The sequence below is a fragment of the Geosmithia morbida genome, assembly GCF_012550715.1.
Source record: "Geosmithia morbida isolate 1262 chromosome Unknown scaffold_4, whole genome shotgun sequence".
In the NCBI taxonomy this organism is placed as follows: Eukaryota; Fungi; Ascomycota; class Sordariomycetes; order Hypocreales; family Bionectriaceae; genus Geosmithia; species Geosmithia morbida.
Window position 1 is genome coordinate 877,038 of NW_023336191.1, and position 20,103 is coordinate 897,140.

At 55.4% G+C, this 20,103-nt stretch overlaps 8 protein-coding genes across 8 annotated transcripts; 5 read left to right on the top strand and 3 right to left on the bottom strand.

Moving 5' to 3' along the window:
- Positions 1-1,130: 1,130 nt before the first annotated feature.
- On the top strand, positions 1,131-1,950 carry GMORB2_5750 (uncharacterized protein; the record flags this gene model as incomplete). Its single annotated transcript, XM_035467720.1, is given in 5 exon segments — positions 1,131-1,137; positions 1,213-1,241; positions 1,311-1,469; positions 1,575-1,920; positions 1,925-1,950. Coding segments are annotated over 5 exon segments (567 nt in total).
- A 1,324-nt stretch (positions 1,951-3,274) lies between these two features.
- Positions 3,275-4,670, top strand: GMORB2_5751 (Cystathionine beta-lyase/cystathionine gamma-synthase; the record flags this gene model as incomplete). Its single annotated transcript, XM_035467721.1, has 2 exons — positions 3,275-3,478; positions 3,630-4,670. The coding sequence occupies 2 exons, from the start codon at positions 3,275-3,277 to the stop codon at positions 4,668-4,670; spliced, it is 1,245 nt and encodes a 414-aa protein (XP_035322687.1).
- A 1,077-nt stretch (positions 4,671-5,747) lies between these two features.
- GMORB2_5752 (Carbohydrate esterase family 4) lies at positions 5,748-6,566 on the top strand (the record flags this gene model as incomplete). The annotated part of the gene is made up of 1 exon (XM_035467722.1): positions 5,748-6,566. The coding sequence occupies one exon, from the start codon at positions 5,748-5,750 to the stop codon at positions 6,564-6,566; it is 819 nt and encodes a 272-aa protein (XP_035322688.1).
- A 1,304-nt stretch (positions 6,567-7,870) lies between these two features.
- GMORB2_5753 (uncharacterized protein) lies at positions 7,871-8,872 on the bottom strand (the record flags this gene model as incomplete). Its single annotated transcript, XM_035467723.1, has 1 exon — positions 7,871-8,872. The coding sequence occupies one exon, from the start codon at positions 8,870-8,872 to the stop codon at positions 7,871-7,873; it is 1,002 nt and encodes a 333-aa protein (XP_035322689.1).
- Positions 8,873-8,966: 94 nt separating this feature from the next.
- Positions 8,967-10,381, bottom strand: GMORB2_5754 (uncharacterized protein; the record flags this gene model as incomplete). Its single annotated transcript, XM_035467724.1, has 3 exons — positions 8,967-9,018; positions 10,125-10,234; positions 10,310-10,381. 3 exons carry the CDS (start codon positions 10,379-10,381, stop codon positions 8,967-8,969), a joined length of 234 nt encoding a protein of 77 aa, XP_035322690.1.
- A 1,494-nt stretch (positions 10,382-11,875) lies between these two features.
- GMORB2_5755 (periodic tryptophan protein 1) lies at positions 11,876-13,659 on the bottom strand (the record flags this gene model as incomplete). The annotated part of the gene is made up of 2 exons (XM_035467725.1): positions 11,876-13,274; positions 13,403-13,659. The coding sequence occupies 2 exons, from the start codon at positions 13,657-13,659 to the stop codon at positions 11,876-11,878; spliced, it is 1,656 nt and encodes a 551-aa protein (XP_035322691.1).
- A 374-nt stretch (positions 13,660-14,033) lies between these two features.
- GMORB2_5756 (pre-mRNA-splicing factor ATP-dependent RNA helicase DHX38/PRP16) lies at positions 14,034-16,964 on the top strand (the record flags this gene model as incomplete). The annotated part of the gene is made up of 1 exon (XM_035467726.1): positions 14,034-16,964. The coding sequence occupies one exon, from the start codon at positions 14,034-14,036 to the stop codon at positions 16,962-16,964; it is 2,931 nt and encodes a 976-aa protein (XP_035322692.1).
- A 998-nt stretch (positions 16,965-17,962) lies between these two features.
- Positions 17,963-19,342, top strand: GMORB2_5757 (uncharacterized protein; the record flags this gene model as incomplete). Its single annotated transcript, XM_035467727.1, has 4 exons — positions 17,963-17,987; positions 18,132-18,423; positions 18,493-18,842; positions 19,041-19,342. The coding sequence occupies 4 exons, from the start codon at positions 17,963-17,965 to the stop codon at positions 19,340-19,342; spliced, it is 969 nt and encodes a 322-aa protein (XP_035322693.1).
- Between the last annotated feature and the right edge of the window lie 761 nt (positions 19,343-20,103).

Sequence of the window (20,103 nt, forward strand, 5' to 3'; positions counted from 1 at the left end):
GGGGGGGGGGGGGGGGGGGGGGATCTCATCCGCCCACTTAACTCTGACGGACACAGCCGGTGCTGAGGGGAGAGGCCTTGACTGAGTAAGAGGTCCTTGGCTGTCCTTGGTCTGTCCATATATGCCCTCGTCGAATCTGGTTCCATCAGTAGGTGGGATGGAGGGGTGGAGACCTGCCGAGGCCGGGCGCTGTGGTGGCACTGGTGGGGTGATGGAGCGTGGTGAGCACTGAGTGGTGATATAGTGAGGTACCCCTGTATCCGTCCGCCAGAGGGCCTAAACCGGAATTTTTCTTCTTTTTTTACAGTGCACGGCCCCTATCGGGGCCCTAGAACTCTTCATTACTCGGGTGGGCTCGCATCATCGATCGTGCCCGTAATGCCTCCGGACGTTCCTAGTACCGGCCTGTCGGACAGTTTGATACTCCTTGGGAGTACCGGGAGTACAGGTCAGACTGTGATGATATGTACAGATTATCGGTACCTGGTACTCGTAGTAATGGGACGGTCCCTGTAATCTGGTGATTCCGGTTCCTCCATGCGATTCAAATCAATCCTCCCGCCTTCCCCCCCCCCCTCTATTTAGCATTCATATTCGGCACGCATCTTTATTACCACTGCACGGAGTAATAATACTGTAGCAGACCTGGTCAATTACATTATTCCTCCCTTTTTCCAGGTTCCTCTTACTATTATTTTCATCCTCTTTTTTTTTTTTTCGTCCTCTTCCTCTCTCTCTCCACACCTTTCTATCGTCATTCCTTCCTTCCTTCTGTCTCTTCTTCCTCTTCATCGTGCCAGAACGTTATCGTATCGCACACACGCACACGCACACGCACACACACACACACTCTCTCTCTCTCTCTCCCTCCCTCTCCCTCTCCCTCCCCCTCTCTGAAGAGTAAAAAGAAGAGGAAGAGAAGAGAAGCGATGCCCATCCGAAACCCCTTTGCCCGTCGCAACGGCCCCGTCGCCGTCACCGCCACCACCGCCAACGGCGACGGCGACCAACCTCGACAGCAGCAGCACGATGCGCCGGGATTCGAGCGCGTGCACACCGTCGGATCCAAGGCTCCTTCTGTCTTGACCATCGGCAGCCCCAAGAGTCATCACGATCCGGGAGAGTACAAGATGAGTGGTAGGTCATGATGGGCAGACACACCCCACCAACGCTCGAGGAGGGGCTGACGTGCGGCCCGATGATGAGTTACAGTCGTCAACGACAGCGGCGTCTATCTTCCGGTGAGACACACCCCATCAACCTGCCGACGGACTGCAACGGTCGTTCGCTGACACCATCCTTTCCCGCAGCCGTCGCCGACTCAGGAGAAGGCCCAGTGGCCGCGCAAGTACCTCGGCGGCAGCGGTGCCGGCGGTCGCCCTTCGACCGACACCAACACCAGGAGCAGCTGCGATATTGAACCCTTTTCCATCTCGCGCGAGTCGTTCGACTCGTACAGGAGATCATTTGTACGTCACCACCGCCTCCACCGGGCTTCATGCCTTGCTCTCCCGTCGGCAAACACCGAACCAGAAGAGAGGAGGACGAGGAGCAGACGGCTGACCACGACACAGGACATCTCCGCCCGCTCCCCCATCACCCACGACTTCCCCACCCGAACGAGCTTCGACTCGGCCAACCTCTGCCGTCTGCCCCGCTCGGCCATCGACCGCAGCCGCATGTCGATGAGGGGAGTTGCCGCCGCCGCCACCGTCGAGGAGGATTTCGAAGAGGTCGGTCTGGACGACCAGAAGCAGCAGCAGCAGCAGGCCAAGAAGCGTGGATTCTTCTCGAAGCTGGGCGTCGACAACCAGGAGTCCTCGTCGTCGACCTCGTCATCGTCGCCTGCTCCCGGTCCCGTGTCGCGCTTCCTCATGACCGGTCGCAAGCGTGGGCATAGCGGTCAGGGTGCCGAGCTGGGTAGTCTGGACCAGCAACATCAGCGCATGATCACGGCTACGGGGGATGAGCGACGCGATTGAACTGCATAGGACGGAAACGACCGTGATGACGACAGAAACAATACATACACACACACACACACACACACATATATATATATATATCATTCGGCATACGAGGAATCAGCATACGCCGTAATAATGGGATTAGGACGGGCGGGCGACATATAACCGGGTTTTTGCTTTTTCGGTTGTCCCGGGCGCCTATCCCCCGGACGATAAGGCGTTTGGGAATTGGAAACGGGTTGGCTCCGATCGCATCAGTCACTACCTCTCTCTTTTTTTTCTTTTCTTTTTTGCATATGGCTGTCTTCTCTTCCCGTCCTCTCCCTTGGATATAGAATGTGAGGGAGGGGGAGGTATATTGGTGCTGACTGCAATGTTGGGGGAGACACGTCAAGTGTACAGACTGAGGAGGAAAGGATGATGATTTAGACACCCCCAACGGGGTTTATAATGCTGTTGCCTGTACTTATATTAATTCCTATAATTAGAGGGACAATAGAGTTGGAAGCGCAGAGAGAAGAATCTGTCGATATCGTGCCGTAGATTGAAGAGGAGAGTCAGTATCTTGGGGCCGGGGGGGGGGAATGTCGCCGGATAGTACGCCGAGAGCGTTTATACCAGAGTGTCCCACCCCTGCCCGCGCCCCGATTCCGGAATACGACGATACAGCGTATGTAGTATGCCTTGGGGGATTCGATGAGTCGGCCGAGTCGTACGAGTACCTGTTATTGCTTGTCACTGCCTGCTACCTGCATCATGTATGTAAGTTGTAAAGTTTGTCTAGATACTGTGAAGTGTGCTCGATTGCCCCGCATTGCGTGACCGTCCATGTCTAGTTGCTCATCAGCTCTAACTAATACCAGCATGATTCCATCATTGCTCGGGTATCCAGGACGGCTGTTGTTCTCGCTGCACCTGATGAGTACATGATGAATGAATTTTCTTCAAGAAAAAAATAGTCAGAAACTGGGCCGCAACCCGCCTCATCATTCTCCAAGTTGTCCCAGCTTGCAAAGCTCATAGGGAGCCGTTACTCCGCACCTGTCCCTCCTCCCCCCATCACCAAGGTGTATACGTGCACGCATATACGAGGTATAATACCATCGCACCACCCGCCCGCCATCTTGGTCAAGTTCGAGAACGAGAACCGAGAAAGGAAGAGAGAAGAGGGGTGAAGGGAAGGAGACAGAGGGAGACAGAGAAGAGAGAGAGAGAGAAGAAGAGAAGAAGAGAAGAAGAGGAGAAGAGAAGAAGAGGAGAAGAGGAGAAGAGGAGAAGAGGAGAAGAAAAGAAGAAAAGAAGAAAAGATGCCTTCAGACAGAAAAGACACCCCGAGCGGCCAAGCCGGCCCCAACATCGAGGCCGTGGCCAACCTCTCGCTGGCTACCAGGTCCGTCCACGCAGACGACCACATCTCGGCGCACCGAGCCGTAGCTCCGGCCATGCACGTCAGCACGACGTTCCGCTACAGCGACGACCCAGACCAGCTCCTAGGATGGGACAATATCGACGTGAGTAGATCTCCCCATCCACACTATACTATTGGCAACCTGTCGACGACGACGACGACGACGACGACGACGATGATGACAGCGGCGGAGGCCGTCAAGCTACCTGACCGACTGGCTGACTGACAGACTGACTCTTGACGTGGCACGACAGCCTAGCGCCCCGCACGACTCTCACATCTACAGCCGCGACTCCAACCCGAACACGACGCGTCTCGAGGCGATCCTGACGTCCCTCCTGGGCGGTCGGGCGCTGGTGTACTCCTCGGGGCTGTCGGCCTTCCACGCGATGCTGGTGCAGCTGAACCCGCGGCGGATCGCCATCGGCGACGGCTACCACGGCTGCCACGGCGTGATTGACGTCCTGTCGCGGCTGTCCGGGCTGGAGAAGCTGCCGCTGGACTGCGACCCGTCGGAGCTGCAGGCCGGGGACGTGATCCACGTCGAGACGCCGCTGAACCCGACGGGCGAGGCGCGCAACCTGGACCACTACGCGCGCGTGGCCCGGGAGAGGGGCGCCTACCTCACCGTGGACGCCACGTTCGCGCCGCCGCCGCTGCAGCAGCCGTTCGGGCACGGCGCTGACATGGTGATGCACAGCGGGACCAAGTACTTGGGCGGCCACTCGGACATGCTGTACGGCGTCGTGGCCGTGCGACCGGGCGCGCCCGGGTGGGAGCGGGGCCTGGCGGCCGACCGCCTGGTCCTCGGCTCCGTCATGGGCAGCTTCGAGGGCTGGCTCGGCCTGCGCTCGCTGCGGACGCTGGAGCTGCGCGTCCGGAGGCAGAGCGAGACCGCCGCCGCCCTCGTCGCCTGGCTGGCCGCCGAGGCGGGCGGCGACCAGGGCGGCGCGGTGGCCTCGGCCGTGCGCCGCATCCAGCACGCCAGCCTGCAGCCCGAGGCCGCCGACGACCGGGGCTGGCTGCGCAGGCAGATGCCCCACGGCTTCGGCCCCGTCTTCTCCGTCTACCTCAAGGACCCGGACACGGCCAAGAGGCTGCCCAGCAAGCTGCGACTGTTCCAGCACGCCACCAGCCTCGGAGGCGTCGAGAGCCTGATCGAGTGGAGGGCCATGACGGACCCTCACGTCGACAAGACGCTCCTCAGGGTGAGCATCGGCGTCGAGTCGTTCGAGGACCTCAGGGACGATCTGAAGAGGGGATTCGAGGAGCTCACCGGCAAGGTGACCAAGTAGGGGAGAGGGAGGAGCGGGCCAGGTACGGTACTCGTGGAACGGGCTTATCCTTTCGTCTCTCCCCCTCCCCGGGGCCCGCTTCCTTGCTATTATATTGCTATTATCGATCTCCTCTACTATGGGATATGCCGAGCTATAGAAAAAGGCGGGAAAACGAAGAAGAAGAAAACATGATGAGGTAGTTTATGATATGTATATGAGCATGAACACACAGGTGTTTAGAATGAGAGGATATCTTAAAATCAGCATATATTATATTATATTATTTTAGACAAAATGAAATATGCACAAAACATGCACATGCACATACACGAGATTGTGGCTTGAGATTATAGCAAGGGACAAGTTTTCTTGTTATTAAAGAATTAATAAAGATAAACCAGAAATAAGGAACAATAAAATCATCGCCACAGTATACAAATGAGCGACACCCTCCCTCGACCAATCAGGGGTATCATTACCCAATCGTCCTCCTCTTGCCGTTCCCGCGTAAACCCCCAAATCTAACCCCCTGGCTCTTTTGGCTCCATCCTATCCATCTTCTCAGAAGGACAGCAAATCGTGGGAAAAAACGAAGACCAGGGAGAGAACAGAAGAAAAAGATCTAAAGAAGAAGAAACTAAAGAGAAGAGTGATTTGGCAAGGGAGGGACGGTACAGACACACAGAGACAGATACCAGCTGGACGCAAACGAATCGACAACGAATCAGCAACGAACAGCAACAACGAACAGCAACAACAACAACAACAACAACAACAGCAACCCCTCCTCCCACGGGCCGTTATCAACCATCAGCTGCCGCAGCTACGACTGGTACCGGCATCCGTCACATACACTCCTCCCCGCCACAGCTGTCCCATCACTCAACCAGACGAACAAGTCCGACACTCTCGAGATTTCCCCAGCCCATGACTCTACGACCTCGGACCAACTGAAGAAGAGGAAAGAGGAAGAGAGAGGGCTTCGAGAGAGAAGAGATAGGTGCGAGACAGGAATAGGATCGGATGCCTTCATCATCAGGACACGTCGCGTCGTCGTCAGAGAAGACGGGCAGCAGCGGCAGCCGAAGCAGCAGCATGCCCCCCCGGGCCGGCCTCTCGATCCTCCGTCTGCCGGCGCAGATCCGGCGTCGGGTGCGACGCAACCGCATGGCCACGCTGGCGCTGCTGGCGCTGCTGGCGCTCATCCTGGTGCTGCCGGTGTACGCGGTGGCGTGCGTGTACCGGCCGCCGGGCTACCTGGTGTCGTACCTGCGGGCTCGGTACCCGGACGTCCTGTTCGAGGTCGACACGGCGGAGCGGGTGGTGGCGCTCTCCATCGATGACGCGCCCTCGTCGCACACGGACGAGATCGCGGCCGTGCTGGCCGAGCACGGCGCCCGGGCCACCTTCTTCGTCATCGGATCCCAGGCCGACGAGCGGCCGGCACAGCTCCGGTCCCTGGTCCGCGCCGGCCACGAGCTGGCCAACCACGCCATGCGGGACGAGCCCTCGCGCGACTTGCCCATCGACGAGCTCGAGCGCCAGGTCCGCGACGTCCAGGCCAGGCTCGCCGCCGCCTACGCCGACGAGGGCCTCGTGCTGCCCAACAACTACTTCCGCCCCGGCAGCGGCCTCTTCAGCTACGCCATGCGGGACCTCCTCGGCAACAGGGGCTTCCGCATAGTCCTCGGCTCCGTCTACCCCCACGACCCGCAGATCAGGTACCCTTCCGTCAACGCCAGGCACATCATGTCCATGGTCCACCCGGGCGCCATCATCATCTGCCACGACAGGAGGGGCTGGACCGCCCCCATGCTCAGGATCGTCCTGCCGCAGCTCAAGAGCCTGGGCTACCGGGTCGTCACCGTCACGGATCTGGTAAAGTCTGTTGAGCCTCTGGGTGGGAGGTCATAGTCTTGTTTGTGGTTTTTTTTGGTCTACTCTCTTTCCTTTTTTTTCTTATCCTCTTCTTTTTGTCTATTCTTCTTCTGCTCACTATATATATATTCTATTTTGTATTCTATTTTGTATTTTTGTAACAATTCTTCCTCTTCCTCTTCTTCAACTTCAACTTCTTCTTCTTCTTCAACTTCTTTTCTGGCGATTACTTTAGTGTAGATTAAAAGGATGTGAGAGGGTTAAAGTGTCATGTATATATGAAGAAAGAAAAAATGCAAAGCACATTGAACGTATCTAGATCTTGGAGAACTCTTCTTTCCGAGCCTGCTTCGTTGAACCTCGTCTGGTTTGTCGGCATCGATACTCTAGCAGAAACCCTATAGCCGTATCGATATTGAATAATTATACAGTATTGAGGGCCAGTTCTTGCTCGGGGAGTTTATAACTCGTAACCGCTCCTACCTGTCCGTGACGACTACTATTGCACTATGTATGGCTATTTCGATGATACCCGTTCCTCGATTAGCTGATAGGAGGACGTCCTCTGACCAGTCGCGCAAACAAGGTGTTCCCACCCAACCATACCCTATATCACCCCCCATGACGCACAATGGTCATGTGTAACCCACCCCCCCCGGTCACGGCACATGTGTGGTTGGTGTACAAGTACAGATTGCCATCACAGCGTTCCCCGTTGCGGTGCTGATGTACTACCGCCAGGCGTTGACAGCCCCGTATGACAGGTCTGTCTGCATTGGATGGGAGGGGGCGGGCGGTTACATGTACCGCATTCCGTGTAGCAGGGAGGGATGATTTGTAGTCAAGTGACGGCAGGGAGAGGATGATGAGGTGTAGAGGAGGAGGCCGTCAACAAGACTGCCAAAAGGTAGAGTAGAGAGGAGAGCAGGGGAGAAAACATGACCGGTGGGACGCAGGATCAAAAAAAGGAATAAAGCAAGGCAAGAGCAAACATAGTCAAATTTCGAATACAGCCATCGGGCCGAACGAGTGTATCTCGTCGTCATCATATATCTAATTCCATGAGATAAAAGAACTAAAAGGAACGTATAGAAAGCAATAAACACCACATTTGCAACGCCTTTCCTCAGCCCTTGGATTGCCAAAAAAAAAAAAAAAAGAGTCCCCCTAGACTCTTGAATATGTTCCTCAGAATGTCAATGACAGAGGGAAATGATTCTTTCCTATATACAAAAGAAAAGTAGGAAAAGGATTGTAAAAGTTATATACAGTATCGGAAGAATATAAGGGGTTGAACGGAACCGCCAGGGTCATGTTGAATTTTTTTTTCTTTCTTTTTTTCAAATCCACATGGGCGTCGACTTCTTGGAGTGATGATCCACGGTAGGCCAAAATGTAGCCATGAGGGACTGGATATCGTAGAGGTAGTCGTCGACGGTCCTCTTGGCCAACCCGCGAGAGTTCATGTACTGCTCGTCCTCGTGGATGATGTCCAGTTTGGCACCACCAGCCCTCGCGCTGCTGGCAAACTCCTCGGCGAGCTCGGATACCTGCGCCAGCTCCTGTCCAAAGGGACCGATGCTGGCGTTGGACCTGACCGACGGCTTCGGCATGAGGGGAGGAGGCGCAGCGGCCTGGGACTGAGGCATGGGAGGGGGCGGCACCTGCTGCTTGAGCGTCTGGAGCATCGAGGCGTGCGAGACGGACGAGGCCCTGGTGGAGGTGGATGACGGCCTGGAAAACGTCGTGCTGTTGTGGCTCGAGTGATCCGACGCCTTGGACATGTGGGAGATGGAGTGCTTGCGGCCCAGGGCGGCGTCGAACGACTGCTTCCTGGTGCGAGAGGGCGAGCGCTTGGGGATGGCGGGGGGGTCGCCGGGAGCAGTAGAGGGTGTCGTGGCGGTGGTGCTGGTGCTGGCGCTGGCGGCGTGCTTCCTGTTCATGTTGGCGATGTTGACGCCGGCACTGGGGGCCATGAAGTAGCACGACAGGTGGTTGGGCTCGACCACGGGCGAGCCACCACGCTCACCGTCGGGGCTGGTGGGAGGCGTGGAGGCGGGGGAGTCGGCAGCCAGGTTGTCGGAGTAGTCACCCTCGGTGGTGGACCTGGTCGAGACAGTATTGCTCCTCGACGGCATGCGGGGCACGTCGGGGGCGTTGTAGGAGAGCATGTTTGTGGTGTGGACGAGCTCCATGGGACCGGAGATCTTGTGACGCATGGCCTGCTGCGAGGCAGCCTTGTGGACAGTGTTGCTTCGGAAAGGCAGCTTGATGCCACCCTCACCCATGTCGGTGCTGCCCTTGTTGGCGCGGCGGGTGGTGAAGGCTCGCGACAGTGACATGGTGGGCGAGCTGTGCGAGCTATATACCCGTCGTGAAGAAGGTCTCCTGCTGTCGCTGTGATGAAGCAGCAAGGACAGTCGCTTCCTGCAGTTCCTAGGATCGGAGGACCAGCCAGGTGGTGAGGTCGAAGGATCTGGACGTGACGCTGTGACGTCGCGGATCAGGCTCGAGACGGAGGGAGAGCAGCTGGGTAGTGATCGGGTGGTCGGGAACAAGAAGGATGAAACTGAGAAAAGGTAGGATGAGAGGAGAGAGGCGAGTCGTGGTACGGTGGTTGACAGCACAGACGCAGATGCAAAGACGTATGATGCTTTCAATGCTTTGCAGTGAGCGGAGAAGAGGGGGAGAGGGCACACAGTTTGCTGCGTGTGTCAGGCGCGCGGTCCCGATGTACGTGTGGCTTGCGACAGGTAGACGGGAGGAGGGCCGTGGTTCTTGTCTTTTCAGACACACAAACGAGTCTGGTGGACAGACAGGGAAGGTTTTATCAAAATGTTTCCTGCGGGGCGGAGGGGAGAGAGAGAAAAACACAGAGGATGGAATGTTCCGTGACACCTGTGACGTGGTGGAGAGAAAGAGTCGTCTGTGGTACACGCGTGTGTACCGGTTGATGATGTTTGATATTTAGTAGCGTCTCCTCCAGAATAAGGTGAGGCGAAGAGGAGACGATGTCCCTCTGTCGTTTCTAGTTTTCTTCCTGTATTGTTTCAATGAATGTTTCTCCTCTCGGATGTCTCGAGGAGTGGCGATGGTGTGTGTGGGCGCTTTTCGTTGTCGAACCAGCGAGACATGTAACAAGCAGCCGCGCACACATGTAAAATAAATAGACGAAAAAATGAGGATGAAAAAATTGTCACTTCATCCAAGGAACAAGATGGAAGGATAATTTTTGACTTGGAGAAATGAAGGAGAGAGAAGACGAAGGGAAAGCAAAGGAGTGAGGCCAGTTTGCGAAATGCGATCCTGCGCTCTCGAAAGGGAAGAAGTAAAAGCGTGTGTGTATGTGTGAAACAGCGAAGACGGGAAGGAGGAGGGAAGGGAGAGGATGATGAGAAGGAGGAGGAGGAGGAGGGAGAGGAGAGAAACGCGCAGTGGGACTCGGTGGGGACCTCGCAAGGATTTGGGAAGGGAACAGGGGGGATTATGGGGTCCTGGAGTCCTGGATTGATGGGCAGGGGGGGGAACCGTTCCAAGGTCCTGCAGCGTCATGCGTCAGGTCGGCCTCTGGCCCTCTGACCTCTGGGTACCTACTGGCAAGTACCTGCAGACTGCACCGGTCGGGTGGCCACAGGGGATGGATATGCGCTGTAACGCCCAGCCCAGAGGCCTGAGAAGACGCCCTGGATATCTGCCCGGACCCGCTGAAACGGGCCGGGCTTCGTTTAGGCCTCAACTAAGCCCATGCAGCCTGCAAAAGCCAGGGACTCCCTTTCTACTGGTTCATGGCCCAGGCACGGAAGAAGGCTGCGCTGGTTCCGCGGGCCACACAGCCAGCACCCACTTGCCATTTTCGGCTCTGGCTTCTTGCTGGGTGGTGCTGCGGTCGGCCTACTCGTACCCTTAGTCGGTGCTATCGTGTGTATCAGGCTTCACACCGTTCTTCACTTTGGGATATACGAGTAATAGTATGAGGTCGTATGGATCGATGGCGTATTACTTCATTACTCGCATCGCAGCAATGATATCGAATGTACAGATTAGGGCCGAACTCTTCGCGCCACCCCGCTGTACTCGTAGATGCTGTGTTATTATTACCTCGTAGACGGAGTACAGGCGGTAGGGATTACATAAACATTGATAGATTCCTCCCTCCCTCCCTTCCCCCTCCTCCCTTCCCTTCTTACCTTTCGATAGTGCATTACGAGTAATATGAACCCACTGCATAGCAATAGCAGCATGTTGATTGCATCATGCTACCACTACGGCTATTGATACATTACTCGCCTCACCTTGACGATATCACCACGGTACTCTAGATACGCTGTACGGCGTAAATCCCAGCACCTGCTTGTGCTCATCACCTGCCTGTACTCACTCGTAGTCTTTGGTAGTTTTAGAGGCTCCAACATCGGTACCCATGCCTTGCCCATCTCCTCCCAAGCACCCCCTCTCCCCCAAGATCCCCCTTCCCCACGTGATTGGTCACTCTCGCATCGAACTACCCCTGGACCTTTTGCTGTCTCAGGTCCCTCCTAGTCTAGACTCTAGCGGTTGCAGAGTATTATTCTCTTCTATCTTTTCTCTTTCTTTTTTCTTTTTCTTTTTCTTTCTTTCTTCTTCGTCTTTTCTTCTCCCCCATTTATATTAGTCTTCGTAATGATCGTGGTTTCTCGTTTATACTCTCTCTCCTCCACCGTACACTCCACCCCCGTACACGCGTAGCTTCGGTATGAGGTTAGAAACGAAATACTCCATATTACTACGTTGCCTATTTTCAACTCTCTTCCGATACCATAAAACAAACACGCTCCATGCTTATTACGACGACACGTTTGAGGTTTATTTGAGTACGGCGAATGGACCTCTCCTGTATATATTAATAGCTTCGGACTCGTCACTTTCTTCCTTCTCGTTCTTGCTTTTGCCAGAGATGGCCTGGCAGAGACAGACAGCCAACCCCTCTCTCGATGTCTTTCTCTGCCCACTTTAGCATCATGGCACCGGTCGTTTGAAAGTGCTTCAACTCCCCCACTCCTCCATACCGCAATAGAAAAGAGCGAGGGAGAAAGAGCTCCACTGATAACAGAGACGTGTTTCCAAACTTTCGCCTGCGCGTTCTGCCGCCTTCTCCTACCGTCTTTGACGAGTGATGTGATTGACGATCCGCGTACGCTTATGCAGACACTTAAGCGCGCGCACACAACATAGCACGCATATATAATCAGAAATGCCCGTCACACGCTGAGAGGGGAGGGGAAAGGGACAAATCAGATATCAACCTCTATTCTCTCGTTTTTCTATGTGCGACGTATTCAGTTCAGGGTAAGCGTAGCAGGATACCCTTATGCCTCATCCATAGAGTCGTCTGCCTCACCATCGTCATCGTCGTCATCGTCATCCTCGCCCTCCTCGCTGTCACTGTCGGTCTCATCCTCGTCAACGCCCACCAGCTTGTCCTCCTTGTCGCCCTTGGGTTCAGGGACACGGCCGGCAAACGCCGCCCTCACGGCCGAGTTGGTGCTCGTGTCCCAGACGTGCATGCTGCCGTGGCTGCCGGCGACGGCAAGACGGAAGCCGACCTCGCCATCGGGCGCGAAAGTCGTGACAAAGACCTTGCCGACGTCCAGGTTCCGCGACGCCACCATGGTGGGACCCGAGGCCTGGATGTTCCACAGCTTGACGGTACGGTCCGAAGAGCCCGTGGCCAGGTAGCCGGGGATGATGGGGTTGATGTCAAAGGCCGAGATGGACTCGTCGTGCGCCTGGAGGGTCCAGACGGCCTTTGTGGCCGCAGGGTCGGCTGGCGCGGCGCGCACGTCGTGGTAGTGCATCACGCCGTTCTCCGTCGACACGTAGAAGTAGTTGGCGTCGTGGGGGTCCCACCTCACGTTCTCGACGTCCGACTCGACGCCCCAGCGCGGGGACTTGGCCCCCGGCGCACGCATGTCGGCCGCCACCACTGTACGGTCGTAGCTGCCGCTCAGGAGGACTGTAGGCTCCGCCGTGTTCCACGCCAGCGAGCACACCTTGTCGGTGTGGTAGGCGTAGGACTTGGCGCACTTGGCCGTGTTGAGGTCCCACAGCTTGACCGTCTTGTCCGCCGACGCCGACGCCAGCAGGTTGCGGTGCGCACGGTTCGCCGCCAACGAGAGCACCGCGTCCACGTGGTACTCATCGTTAGCCCTCTTCTTCTTGCCCTTCTTCTTCTTGCCCTTCCTCTTGGCCGACCCGTCCTCGCCGGCCGTGGCGTTGCTGCCCTGTCCTAGGATGGCGTTGGGGTACATGCAGTCCACCGTGTCCAGGTCCCAGATCTCAATGTCCGGGTCCATGGTGCCGATGGCCACAAAGTTGCCCCGCCCGTCCTTGTCCGGCGCCCCCGTCTGCGTCACCGGGAGGTCCAGCCACTCCACGCTCAGCGGGATCGCCGGCAGCATGATGTCGTGATGCACGTATAGGTTGTCGGCCGAGTCCTCGTACACGTACACCTCCAGGTGCGCCAGCTCGTCCTCTACCTTGGCCGAGAGGATCAGGTTGTCCGTCGCCAGGATCTGTAGGTCCTCACGGTCCTCGTCCTCCTCCTCGCCGTCCTTGAGGGTGATGTAGGGGTCCTCCTCGTGGTTCTCGTAGTAGGCAAGGTTCTTGACGTTGCCGAATATACCCATGCTCTCGCCCTTGCCGGGTGCGTCATCCTCGTCGTCGTAGTTGTCCAGGTTGTACTCCTTCAGGTCGTCGTCGTTTACGCTGACAGGTGACAAGCAACATGTAAGCGCGCGTGCTCGAAACGTGGTCTGCAGATTCAACAGGAAAGAGTAAACAAGGAGGGAAGGAGGAGCGAGGAGAGGATTTCTCTTCTCTCTACTCGTACATACTTGACCTTCTCTGGCTTGTTCCCGTCCACATTCATAGAGTGGTCGCCCTTGGCCTCCTCCTCATCGTCGTCGTCGCCGTCATCGTCGTCGTCGCCACCCTCCTGGGCTTCCTTTAGGTCCTCTTGGGCGTCGTCGAGTTGAAGCTTGGCCAGGTCTGCTATCCTCGCAAACTCTTCTTCGTCAAACTTATACTTCTTGGGGAAGGGTGCCGCGAACCCACGAGGCACCCACTGGGCCGCCGTAATCATCGAAGTCATGGCGCAGTTGTCTCTGTCGCACAGAACTTCTGATATATCGCCTTGTCTTCCTACCGTCGTCCTTCCTTCATGCGAAATCGTCAAAAGCTACGCCAAAATATCTTTCCTCCAAAAATTTCCAATGGTGGGGTTTATCGATAACAATTCATTTTTTTTATTTTTCCATGGCGTAGGGGGATTTCCGACTTTAATGCTACAAGGCGCTAAACCCAGCCCGTCGGTGCAACTGCGCCGGCAAAACCTCGCGAAGATAGGAAACGGGTGTGCACTTAGTTATGTATGGGAAGCACGACAGCTTCATCCTGTTACATCTTCCCACCTTTTCCCATTAGCAGCGTCCCTATCGGTCTTATTGATCAGGGCGGGGAGAAAACATGGCCGATGAATACGATGGGTATAATCCCAAGAGGAGGAGGGTTGAGTCCCGACCGGCATCTCGATTCAAACCCTCCCGTTCGTCAACACCTCGAGGCCAGTCCCAGTCGCACTACGCACCGACACCGCGACGCGACGATCCAGCAGACGCCCCAGCCCCGGACGATGAAGATGCAAAAGCCCTAGACCGCGACTGGTATGGCGGAGACGAATTTGGAGGCCATGTCTTTGGCGACGATGCCCACAACCCCTTTGCCTCGTACGAGCTGTCGGCGTGGGAGTCGCAGCAGATCGAAGCGGCTAAGGCGCAGAAGATGGCGAGTCGATACGACGCTCGCAAGGAGGAGAGACAGAGGGAGAACGATGCATGGGAGACGAATCGCATGCTGGTGTCTGGAGTCGCCCAGCGCCGTGATATGGCCGCCGACTTTGACGACGACGAGGCCACCCGTGTTCATCTCCTGGTGCACGACCTGCGCCCGCCCTTCCTCGACGGCCGCAAGATCTTCTCCAAGCAGGTCGAGCCCGTTCCTGCCGTGCGTGACTACCAGAGCGACATGGCTGTCTTCAGCAGGAAAGGGAGCAAGGTCGTCAAGGAAGCTAGGCAGCAGAGGGAGAGGCAGAGGCAGGCTCAGGAGGCCACCAGCATGGCTGGTACGACGCTGGGTAACATCATGGGTGCCAAGGAAGACGATGGCGATAGCGCTCTGCCTGTGGCTGGCGAGGAGGACGGCAAAGACCGAGAGGGGCGCAAGGTGAACAAGTTCAACGCCAACAAGGAGAAGGCCAAGGGGGCCAGCAACTTCAGCCAGAGCAAGAGTCTGCGCGAACAGCGCGAATACCTCCCCGCATTTGCTGTGCGCGAGGACCTGCTGCGCGTCATACGCGAGAACCAAGTCATCATTGTCATCGGTGAGACGGGATCAGGCAAGACCACGCAGCTGACCCAGTTCCTCTATGAAGAAGGCTATGGAAATCGGGGCATGATTGGCTGTACGCAGCCTCGACGTGTGGCTGCCATGAGTGTGGCCAAGCGTGTGTCGGAAGAGATGGAGGTCCCCCTGGGAAGCACAGTCGGATACGCCATCCGATTCGAGGACTGTACCAGCAAGGAGACCGTCATCAAGTACATGACAGACGGTGTCCTGCTGAGAGAATCCCTCAACGAGCCCGATCTCGACAGGTATTCGTGCATCATCATGGACGAGGCGCACGAGCGAGCTCTCAACACGGACATTCTAATGGGCCTCTTCAAGAAGATTCTACAGCGGAGACGGGACCTCAAACTCATCGTCACATCGGCCACCATGAACGCTAAGCGCTTCTCCGACTTCTTCGGCTCGGCGCCGGATTTCACGATTCCCGGAAGGACGTTCCCCGTCGACGTCATGTTCCACCGCTCCCCCGTCGAGGACTACGTGGACCAGGCGGTGCATCAGGTGCTCTCCATCCACGCGTCGATGGATGCCGGTGACATCCTCGTCTTCATGACTGGCCAGGAAGATATCGAGGTGACGTGCGAGCTGGTCCGCAAGAGGCTTGATGCGCTCAACGACCCCCCGAAGCTGGAGATCCTCCCCATCTACAGTCAGATGCCGGCAGACCTTCAGGCAAAGATCTTCGACAGGGCAGCCCCTGGCGTGCGAAAGTGCATCGTCGCCACCAACATTGCCGAAACGAGTCTGACAGTCGACGGAATCAAGTACGTGGTGGACGCGGGCTACTCCAAGCTCAAGGTGTACAATCCCAAGATGGGCATGGACACGCTGCAGATCACGCCCATCTCGCAAGCCAACTCGTCGCAGCGGTCCGGGCGTGCGGGCCGGACCGGGCCCGGAAAGGCGTTCCGACTGTACACGGAGAAGGCGTTCAAGGACGAGCTGTACATGCAGACAATCCCGGAGATCCAGCGGACCAACTTGGCCAACACGGTGCTGATGCTCAAGACGTTAGGAGTGAAAGACCTGCTGGACTTCGACTTTATGGACCCGCCGCCGCAGGACACGATACTGACGTCCATGTTCGACCTGTGGGCGCTGGGGGCGCTAGATAACATGGGGGAGCTGACAGAGCTGGGCAAGAAGATGAGCGCGTTCCCGATGGACCCGTCGCTGTCGAAGCTGCTCATCATGGCGGAGGAGTACGGATGTAGCGAGGAGATGATAACGATTGTGTCGATGCTGTCGGTGCCCAACGTCTTCTACCGGCCCAAGGAGCGGCAGGACGAGGCGGACGCGGCGCGCGAGAAGTTCTGGGTGCACGAGTCGGACCACCTGACGTACCTGCAGGTGTACCAGGCGTGGAAGGCCAACGGGTACTCGGACGGGTGGTGCGTGCGGCACTTCCTGCACGCCAAGTCGCTACGGCGCGCCAAGGAGATACGCGAGCAGCTCCTGGACATTGTGCGCATGCAGAAGATGGAGCTGGTCAGCTGCGGCATGGACTGGGACCTGGTCCGCCGCGCCATCTGCTCGGGCTACTACCACCAGGCAGCCCGGTACAAGGGCTCGGGCGAGTACACCAACCTCCGCACCAACCTGGGCGTGCAGCTCCACCCCACCAGCGCGCTGTACGCTGGCCACCCCCCGGACTACATCGTCTACCACGAGCTCATCCTCACCTCCAAGGTGTACGTGTCCACCGTCACGGCCGTGGACCCCTACTGGCTCGCCGACCTGGGCGGCGTCTTCTACTCGGTCAAGGAGAAGGGATACTCGACCCGCGACAAGCGGACCGTCGAGAAGGAGTTCAACCGCAAGGTCGAGATTGAGGCCCAGATGGCCGAGGACAAGAGGATCGACCAGGAGAGGAGGGAGGCCGAGAAGAACAGGTCCGTCGTGGTCAAGAAGAAGGAGGCTGATGGGAAGAAGTTTACGCAGCACGGGGCTGTCAGGAAGCCCCTCGTCAAACGGAGGCGAGGGGGTATATAGACGAGCATTCTTCTTCTTTGGAGCATAAGCGGTGTCTGTTCTTTTATTCTTTTATTTAATGGAGTTGTCTTCTTGATACAAAGTTGATGGATCATTGTTGTGTCTATGTACATTGGGAAGGTTTTCTTCTTTCGTATATATATATATATATATATATATATATATATGAACCATGCTTTGAGACACTCATCGTCGGATCTCAAACCCAGACTCTCCATGTACCACATCCCGTTCCTGTACAGTCAACTGAACGACTTTGGCGTGTCGGGGACCATCATCGACATGCTTGAGGAACTGGGAGAGCGCCTCGAATTTTCCCTGTGCCTCGCCCTCGACCTGGACAGAGTCTGTTAGGTTCACCATTTTCATCATTGTCGTTGACGTCGTAGAAAGGATGGAATCCTACCTTGTTGTCTGGCGTGTTGCGGCACCATCCTGTTATGCCAAGTTCTTCGGCTCTTTGACGGGCGAAGTAGCTGTATTGTATGTTTATTAGACAGGTACGATTTATGAGTTAAATTTTCTTTCTTTCTTTCTTTCTTTAAAAGAAAGAAAATTAGATGAATAGGAAGAAAGAAAGAAAGCATACCGAAATCCAACACCTTAGCAAGTTAGCAATTCCGCATATATTATATAAAAAGCGAAAAGGTATCTCTTACCTTGGACAATACCACCGTGGACAACAAAGTATTTCTACAATAGAGTTGAAAAAACAATTTCCCTAAAAGAGACTCAGGATATGGATGAAAAGGAAAAGAACTCACCCTCTCCATGATTCTTCGGATGATGCTGTCGTTGTTGATGAGTTGAAGAGGAGGGGGGGGGGGTTAGAGTGGCAAATTGTACCGGGTAAATCACGGACTTTCCATAAAGTTTAGTACCGGGTCGTCTTTTCCCTTCCCTTCTCCATTGGCAAACAAACCCTCAAACAAAACAACAAAAATCGTCTCTTGCCAAGAATACGGTCCATCATGTCCACCGAAACAGAACAATCTCCGATGGAACCAGTGCGCTTCCGTCCCGGTAGGAAGCGCAAGCTCCTCCTTCGCAAACGCGCATCCGACCATGACGATGACTCCGAACTCGCGGCAGCATCGGCAGCAGCATCGGCAGCAGCATCGGCAGCAGCATCGGCAGCAGCAGCAGAACCTGAACAGCAGCGACCAGCCCAACGAGCTGTCGCATCAGATTACTTCCCCGAAAACGACGACGAGTCCGACGGCAACCGAGATCAGGACAACGACACCTCCACACAAACAGCCGCCATAGCCAAGGCTCGTCGTCGTGCACGCTTTCAAGGCGTGGCGTTTCGCGCTGGAGGCGGCGGCGGCGGCGCATCATCAAATCAATCATCATCTTCGTCTGCGCTGGTCAAGCCCGAGACCCAGGTGTTGATGGGTATAGATGATCGCTTCACCAAGCAGACCGGTCTGATAAGCGACATAAACGACCGACACATGTTCGTTTTTTCCCTCTCTGACACCCCCCCCCTCCTGGGGAAAGAAAAGCAATGGACTAATCATTAAAGGAATGAGTACATAGAATCCCGGCTACGTAAGGCGGAGCCCGACGACGACGACGACGACGACAACGACTACGACTACGACGACGACGCGACCGAAGGCGATGTGGCAGCCGCAGCCGCAACAAGATACCTGCAGTCCCAGCCATCTACCAAGTCCGCCCAGCCTCTCGTCCAAGGGAAATTGATGGAGGTCGAAGTGCCCAGGCAGTCACAAGGCAACGGCCAAGGCCGTCAAGTGCCGACCGATTCTGACGCTGCACCATCCACCAAGCATGGAAAGGCGCGTAAACGCCGCGGAAGCGACGACATCAAGCGTGATAAAATGGTCGAGGAATTTCTCCACGAAAACAGACGTATGTTCTCCTATGAAACACCCCACCCCTCTGAAATCGAGAACAATAAGAAGAAAAGAAGAAGAAGAAGAAGAAGAAGAAGAAGAAGAAGAAGAAAAGAAGAAGAAGAAGAAGAAGAAGAAGAAAAGAAGAAGAAGAAGAAGAAGAAGAAGAAGAAGAAGAAGAAGAAGAAGAGAGACTAATGAGTGAACTTGGTAGTGGATGTATACGACGTACCGGAACCCCAGACTACCTCGACCGGTGTTGACGGCGAGGCCGACGAGCGCCTGTCACGCCAGTTCCGCCAGCAGTTCCAGGAGGAAATGGCCCGCAGGAGGGAGCGCAAGAGGCTGGCCATACAGTCGTACCGCAAGAAGCCTGCCGGCAAGGGAGGCTTGCACGGCGGCATCAGCAAGCCCATCCAGGTGCTTAGGGGTCCCAAGCTGGGTGGCAGTCGCAACTCGAGGGCTGCCGTGAGGAACGCCCTTCTCGAGCAGGCGAGGGAGAAGGCTAAACGGTAGATTAGACTAGGGAAGACTGCATGCAATTTCTGTATGATCATGGCATCAAATATATACATATATATATATATATACGCGCGCGTGTTTTTGTGAGTGCACAAGACATATCATATATACCGCCAGAGGACACAAGCATGTACGTCACGGGAATAAGTAAACAGGAATGAGGACCGGTATAACATTCGTAAACTTGACTAATAAAAGGAACAATACATTTCCCAATGCAATCTAGACGTTGGAATAAAGACCGTAATGCAACTTGATATGTCGCAAACGAGAACCAGAGGAAAATAGTGCAGGCGGAAGAAACAGTGTAGCTACCGTCGTGTCTGTGGGGGTTGTGATGTCTGGATTCGAACCCCATTTCTTAAAGTGTAGAGCAAGGAGAGACGAGAATGAACAGTCAAATAGCATGCCCGATGGCGGTTTCTCATAAGGATCCCTTGAAAAAAGGAGGGCAACTACAACGCCGAAAGAAGAGTGAATGATCCTAAGAGAAGAGAAAGAGAGAGAAGGAAAAGAAGGAAAGTCTTTCATCCAAAAAAAACAAAAACAAAGATGTTTTCTCATCATAAATGTCTCTTCATCCAAAGCATGACGGGTAAAGTAACATCATGAACAACCTAGAGTGAATATTGCAGTTAGAAAGTCCAAAGAAGAAGAAGTTAGAAAAACCCCAATAAGTAAAGAAGATTCCCGTTAAGATGTGTCACTCCCAATGCGCCGTATAAGTTTGTATATGTCGAGTATGCTGGGCAGGT